Source organism: Melanerpes formicivorus, unplaced genomic scaffold (assembly GCF_026170545.1).
Source record: "Melanerpes formicivorus ecotype bairdi unplaced genomic scaffold, bMelFor1.0.p_v2 SCAF_66, whole genome shotgun sequence".
NCBI lineage: Eukaryota > Metazoa > Chordata > Aves > Piciformes > Picidae > Melanerpes > Melanerpes formicivorus.
The window spans coordinates 2,623,130-2,630,347 of record NW_027142418.1 but is presented as its reverse complement, the minus strand read 5'-3'; the positions used below and the strand labels follow the sequence as shown (position 1 = coordinate 2,630,347).

The 7,218-nt window shown below is 49.9% G+C and overlaps 1 protein-coding gene across 3 annotated transcripts in view; it reads right to left on the bottom strand.

Annotated features, from left to right (window-relative positions):
• Positions 1 to 5,372: 5,372 nt before the first annotated feature.
• EFCC1 (EF-hand and coiled-coil domain containing 1) overlaps positions 5,373 to 7,218 on the bottom strand; it is a 72,371-nt gene continuing 70,525 nt past the window's right edge. For all 3 annotated transcript variants that reach the window (XM_068162635.1, XM_068162637.1, XM_068162636.1), the window contains one exon: positions 5,373 to 6,285. In XM_068162635.1, the coding sequence (XP_068018736.1) occupies positions 6,152 to 6,285 (134 nt within the window). In that variant the 3' untranslated portion in view covers positions 5,373 to 6,151. The remainder of the gene's footprint in view (positions 6,286 to 7,218) is intronic.

Here is a 7,218-nt window from a genome sequence, read left to right as displayed (position 1 = left end):
CCTGTCCTGCCACTGGAGACTGCTGAGAAGAGTCTGGCCCCATCTTCCTGGCACTTAACCTTTAAGTATTGATCATCATTGATAAGATCCCCCCTCAGCCTCCTCTTCTCCAGGCTAAACAGCTGCAGCTCTCTCAGCCTTTCCTCACATGAGAGATGTTCCTGCACCCACAGCATCTCAGTGGCCCAGTACTGGACTCCCTCCAGCAGTTCTTTCCCCTTCCTGAGCTGGGGTGCCCAGAACTGGAGGCAGCACTCCAAGTGAGGCCTCACCAGCACAGAGTAGAGAGGGAAGAGAGCCTCTCTTGACCTACTGGCCACAAATGTATGTAGTAGTTTTCCTCAAAACCTTCAGCTTGGTCAGAGTTTAAGCCAAAAAAATCCATCTGCTGTTTGTTGGGGCTTTTTGCCCCCCCATTAGAATTAAGTGGGCAAAAGAAAGAAACCATCTAGTGATCTTCCTCTCAGGGAGTTCCAGCAGCATGAGCTACGTTGGCCTTTGAGAACTGACTCCTGCCTTTGGGACTGTGGCAGTTTCAGGCTCTGCCTTAAAAAGCTGGCTGCAGATTTCGAGCAGAAAAGTAGAAAACTGTAAATAATCCACTATGGGGTGTAAACTGGAAAAGAAAAGGTTATGCTGAAGGAAGTTCATTGGCCAGAATGTGTGGGATGGACACAGCTGTGCCCTAACAATCTTACACGTTTCACTGCGTTCCCTTGCTTTGTCTCTAGCTGATCAGCTCTTCTGCTTTGCACTTCTAGCTGGCCTTGAGAAACAGAGAAGATTAATACTGCTTTTGGAATGGAATGGGATGGAATGGAATGGAATGGAATGGAATGGAATGGAATGGAATGGAATGGAATGGAATGGAATGGGATGGAATAGAATGGAATGGAATGGAATGGAATGGAATAGAGTAGAATAGAATAGAATAGAATAGAATAGAATAGAATAGAATAGAATAGAATAGAATAGAATAGAATAGAATAGAATAGAATAGAATTAACCAGGTTGGAAAAGACCTCTCAGATCATCAAGTCCAACCTATCACCCAGCACCATCTAATCAACTAAACCATGGCACCAAGTGCCTCAGCCAGGCTCTTCTTAAGCACTTCCAGGGATGGTGACTCCATCACCTCCCTGGGCAGCACATCCCAAGGGCCAATCTCTCTTCCTGGGAAGAATTTCTTCCTAACAGCCAGCCTGAACCTCCTCTGGCACAACTTGAGACTGTGTCCTCTTGTTCTGGTGCTGCTTGCCTGGGAGAAGAGACCAACCCCCACCTGGCTACAACCTCCCTTCAGGGAGTTGGAGAGAGCAAGAAGGTCTCCCCTGAGCCTCCTCTTCTCCAGGCTAAGCAACCCCAACTCCCTCAGCCTCTCCTCACAAACTCATGCTTTATGTGTGTGCTTCAACTTGGATCTGAATGACTTGTCTATTTTGGTTCAGTTTATCCCATCTCATAACTGCATAAAAGGCTTCCCAAAACTGTAATACAGTTGTAGCAGAGCCATTGTGTGACTTGTCAGCATTCCTGTGTCCACACCTGCTGTAATTTGCATGGACATGTTGATGTGGTAATGGCTGGACCAGGAGTGATAAAGAAGAAAGGAAAGCAAAATGTGACTTAGGTTTGCTCCTTGCCTGTGCCACAATTCATGAGCTAGCTGAGGGCTAAGCTGCAATTCCACTATCCTTCAAGGATCTCCAGCTGTTTATTCTCAGCAGAAGTTATGACCAGGTCCCCACAATGTTATCATTCAGCAACAGATGCAGCTTTAAAACTCTCTGCAGGGTTTATTCATCTGTGCAGGAAGGAAGGGAATCTGGAGTCTGTAAGGAGGAATTGCCCAAGATTTCATACAAAGGGCTGCACTGAGTTCCTTCCACTTTTAGCAGCAGCTTATATGATGATTTCTGCTATTAAATCCATTTCTGCTTATAAAGCAATGTCAAATGCCTTGTGAGATGAAATGGCTTGAAAAGGTCTTCCCAGCAAGAGAGATTGGCCATTGGGATGTGCTGCCCAGGGAGGTGCCCATCACTGGAGGTGTTTAGGAAGAGCCTGGATGAGGCCCTTGGTGCAATGGTTTAGTTGATCAGATGGTGCTGGGTGATAGGTTGGACTTGATGATCTCAAAGGTCTCTTCCAAGCTGGTTAGTTCCTCTCCTCTCCTCTCCTCTCCGAACCTCTCCTCTCCTCTCCTCTCCGAACCTCTCCTCTCCTCTCCGAACCTCTCCTCTCCTCTCCTCTCCGAACCTCTCCTCTCCTCTCCGAACCTCTCCTCTCCTCTCCGAACCTCTCCTCTCCGAACCTCTCCTCTCCTCTCCTCTCCAAACCTCTCCCCTCTCCTCTCCTCTCCTCTTCTCTCCCCTCCCCTTCCCTCCCCTCCCCTCCGAACCTCTCCTCTCCGAACCTCTCCTCTCTCCTCTCCTCCCCTTCCCTCCCCTTCCCTTCCCTTCCCCTTCCCCTTCCCCTTTCCCTTCCCCTTCCCCTTTCCACTACTCCTTAGTTCTAAGGTTCCTTTGCCTTAAACATTATACACAGGGTAGCCAGCTTAGCGCTGCTGTTACATCAGCCAAAGAATAAAGCAAACTAAGGGTTTGGCATTGCCAAATCTTTTTGGTTTATAGGCCTCTAAATTCTAAATTGTGGTGGGATTCCTCCTAATGTTGGGTCTTTCCCATCAAAAAATGGGATTCAGTTGAAGTGAATCATCCTGGCCTGCATCAGGAAGAGTGTGGCCAGCAGGAGCAGGGAAGTCATTGTGCCCTGTGCTCAGCACTGCTTAGGCCACACCTTGAGTCCTGTGTCCAGTTCTGGGCTCCTCAGTTTAGGAAGGAGGTTGAGATGCTGGAAGGGGTCCAGAGAAGGGCAACAAAGCTGGGGAGGGGTCTGGAGCACAGCCCTGTGAGGAGAGGCTGAGGGAGCTGGGGTTGCTTAGCCTGGAGAAGAGGAGGCTCAGGGGAGACCTTCTTGCTCTCTCCAACTCCCTGAAGGGAGGTTGTAGCCAGGTGGGGGTTGGTCTCTTCTCCCAGGCAAGCAGCAGCAGAACAAGAGGACACAGTCTCAAGCTGTGCCAGGGGAGGTTTAGGCTGGAGGTGTGGAAGAAATTCTTCCCAGGAAGAGAGATTGGCCATTGGGATGTGCTGCCCAGGGAGGTGGTGGAGTCACCACCACTGGAGGTGTTTAGGAAGAGCCTGGCTGAGGCACTTGGTGCCATGGTTTAGTTGATCAGATGGTGTTGGGTGAGAGGTTGGACTTGATGATCTTGAAGGTTTTTTCCAACCTGGTTAATTCTATTCTATTCTATGAGCAGTTGCTGTAAAAATTCACTTTCCTCCTGCTGCATCTTTGGTGTTCCCTGCAGAGAACAGAATGCAATTATTTCTTACCTCTCACACCCTGCAATATTTCTGCATTTTAGGATCTGAGATGCTTTCCATCTCCACTCTGTCTCTCCCCAGTATATTGCTGTTCAGTTCAATGGCTCCTTAAATTTGACTTTGTGACTCAAATGATTGGCTCTGTCAGTTTTATTTGTATGTAGCTCCAACTGGCTATTTAAAAGCAGCTCCAGGTGTGTTCTTCCTCCTGGTAGGATCTCTCCAGTGTTACTGATGCTCTCTATAGAACTCATTTAACCCAAGCTGTTATAGAGCTTGAGTTACAAAATGGATGCACAGGATCAGGCAATTGTTTTGCTTCCCTGCCTGGAAGACTTGGAAGTATAGCAGCAAGGTGTGAGCCAAGGCCAGGACAGTGATTGTTCTCCTGGAGTCAGCACTGCTGAGGCCACACCTTGAGTCTGGGGTTCAGTTTTGGGCTCTTCACTCCAAAAAGGATGTTGAGGTGCTGGACTGTGTCCTGAGAAGGACAGCAAAGCTGCTGAAGGGTTGGGAGAACAGGAATGGCGAGGAGCAGCTGAGGGAGCTGGGGTTGTTTAGCCTGGAAAAAAGGAGGCTGAAGGGAGACCTTCTGGCTTCCTGAGAGGAGGCTGGAGCCAGATGAGTGTTGGTCTCTTCTCCCAGATAACAAGTGACAAGAGGGAATGGCCTCAAGTTGCCCCGGGGGGAGTTAGGTTGAACATGAGGAAGAGTTCCTACCCCAAAAGGGTTGCCAAGCCCTTGCCCAGGCTACCCAGGGCAGCGGTGGAGTCCCTGTCCCTGAAGGGATTTCAGAGCTGTGTAGCTGTGGTGCTGAGGGCTATGGCTCAGTGGTGACCTTGCAAAGCTGGGTTAATGGCTGGACTCAATGATCTTAAATGTCTGTTCCAGCCTAAATGATTCTATGGCTCTGTAAGACTTCCTGCCTGGTGTCTGTGTTCCCATCTTTCTGCTGGGGGGAGTCTTTCTGCTTTGTGTGGTTACCCTAAACGTTAGGCTGGTAGCTATGGTGGGCTTTGGAATGGGCTGTGCTTTAATGGTGGACTTGATGGTAAGATGCTTCCTCTGCACTGCTATGTAAAGGTGACCTAGAAATGGTTTCCATGGCAGTAGGATGTGCTACATGCTCTTGATGGCAGGGCTCAGAGGGGCCCCAGAGGGCTGTGAGGTTTGAAACGTGAACACATCTGAGAGCGACTTTCAAATGACTCTCAATACCTGTTGACGTTTTTGGGGTGCCTATCAATCCTTTGGTAGCTGAGTCAGTGGTGTGCCTCAGCCCTGGGCATGACAGATGTTTGCTCATAGGCAATTAGCAGCCCTGCTGCCTTCTACTGTGGTCCCCAGAGCCGACCTCTGCTGCCAAGAGCCGCAGAGCTTGACAAGACGGAAAGCAGCCCTGCTGCATGGGCTGGCTCTGTGCACCTGCAAGCACCTTGAGGTCCAGGATCAGCACAAAACCAGACTAAGAGCCTCCCACTCTATTGCATATTTTTTAGTTCAAAACAGTATTATTTGTTTTGTTAATTTAAATGCTCTCCACATACCTTCTCCTTCACTCCAATATGATTGGGGCAGCCTTCAGAGGTAGGTAATGCCTCACAAAACACTGGAGCTCACCTTCCTTAGGGAGCTTTTGCTCCACTTGTAGTTGGGGGGGAGGAAAAAATAATCAAGGAGGAATAATCAGATCATCAGCAAAACAAGAACCATCAGGCAACAAAAGCTTCCAGTACAGACATCATCCCTGACTACAACCACTCAGCTCTTACAACCTTCTTGCTCTGCAGTCAGGACACAGGGGGAGCCACTTGAATACTGATAATTTTTCAGTGTCCTCCTCCTGTCCTTGTTTGCTCCTTGACAAAGATAAGTTATCTCCTAGTTCTTTGTGGCAGAAGCACAAGCCAGTTTCTCAGTCCAGAGAGGATAAGAGACTCAGTTCTTCTGAATATTCCTGTGTTACGAAATGAGAGGCACAAATGAGGCCAAAACATCAACAGCTCTTGAGGCTATTTATTAACAGAATAAAGTGGATGGATTAGAAGGAGAGAGAGAGAGAAAAGAGGGAGAGACAGAAAATAGAGAGAGAAAAGAGAGAGAGAGACAGAAAATAGAGAGAGAAAAGAGAGAGACAGAAAATAGAGAGAAAAGAGAAAGAGACAGAAAATAGAGAAAAGAGAGAGACAGAAAATAGAGAGAGAAAGAGAGAGAGACAGAAAAACAGAGAAAAGAGAGAAAGAGACAGAAAATAGAGAGAGAGAGAAAATAGAGAGAAAAAATAGAGAGAGAGAAGAGGGACAGAGAAGAGAAAAGGAATTATATTACCACACCCCTCACCCCCCAAGAGAGTTTGGGTCTGTGGAGGAAGGCTGCTACAGCTTTGGCGTGGAGGAGAGGTCATCCTTGTTGGCTGTGCTGTCCTCCACTGGTGGAAGGGAGAGAGAGATCCTAAAGTCCAAGTCCAAGTCCTTCTCTGAGCAGCCGCTTCAGCTTCATGAGTTGCAGCAGGCGGAACTCAGGACATGGAGAGAGGGCTCCTCCTGGTCTGCTGCCTCCAGGCTACATGGGGATGTCTTTTCTCCTGTGTCTGTCCTTTTCTCTCCTGGTATTCTCTTCATTTTTCTTCAGAGCAGCATTGCCCAGCTGATCCGTTGCTGGGCTCTGGTGATTTGGACACGTCCTGTCCCTTCAGGAGGAGTCCCTGCAGGGAGCAGGAGCGCTGCTCAGCTGGTGGTGCAGGCTGCAGCTGGCACTGCTGCTCAGCAGGAGATGAGCAGTGGGTTGGACAAGGACTGGCGGCTCTGGGCCTTCTCCGCAGGCTGGCTTTGCAAGAGCTCGCAGGCTGTCAGCTCCTGGTGGAGAGTATCCAGGACTTCAAAGAGGTGTGCTTTTCCTTTGGGAAGAAAATGGCAGCTGTCAGCTTTTGGACCAAGACAGGAGGCTGCAGGTTACCAAAGGTAACACAAGCTCTCTTCTCCACAGGGGCCGTGCCAAGTCAGTGCCATCAGGTGTTTAATGCTGAGAGCACATAACGAGCTCCTGCAAAAATGTGAGTGGAACCAGGTGCAAGGACTGCTGCCTGGCTCTCCTGCTACACCCACTGCCCCACTGCAGACAACAAAGGCTGTCCCATCTCACAGCAAAGAGCTGCCAACCCAACCACCCACTTACTCTTGTCAAAGAGGAAGGAGGAGAGGGAGGAGAAATCAGGGGAAGGGAGAGGAGAGGGAGAGGAGAGGGAGAGGAGAGGGAGAGGAGAGGTTCGGAGAGGAGAGGTTCGGAGAGGAGAGGTTTGGAGAGGAGAGGTTCGGAGAGGAGGGGAGAGGAGAGGAGGGGAGGGGAGAGGAGAGGAGGGGAGGGGAGGGGAGGGAGCAGCACATCCCAAGGGCCAATCTCTCTTGCTGGGAAGAACTTTCTCCTCACCTCCAGCCTAAACCTCCCCTGGCACAGCTTGAGACTGTGGCCTCTTGTTCTGCTGCTGGGTGGCTGCCTGGGAGAAGAGACCAACCCCCACCTGGCTACAACCTCCCTTCAGGGAGTTGGAGAGAGCAAGAAGGTCTCCCCTGAGCCTCCTCTTCTCCAGGCTAAGCAACCCCAGCTCCCTCAGCCTCTCCTCCCAGGGCTGTGCTCCAGACCCCTCCCCAGCTTTGTTGCCCTTCTCTGGACACCTTCCAGCATCTCAACATCTTTCCTAACCTGAGGAGCCCAGAACTGGACACAGGACTCAAGGAGATGTCTGCTTACAAAGACTTAGGAAAGCTGCTGAAGTCCTATCAAGAGCACAGGCAGGAATTCAGCAGCAGAGCAGATGGCTCATGGCAACGGT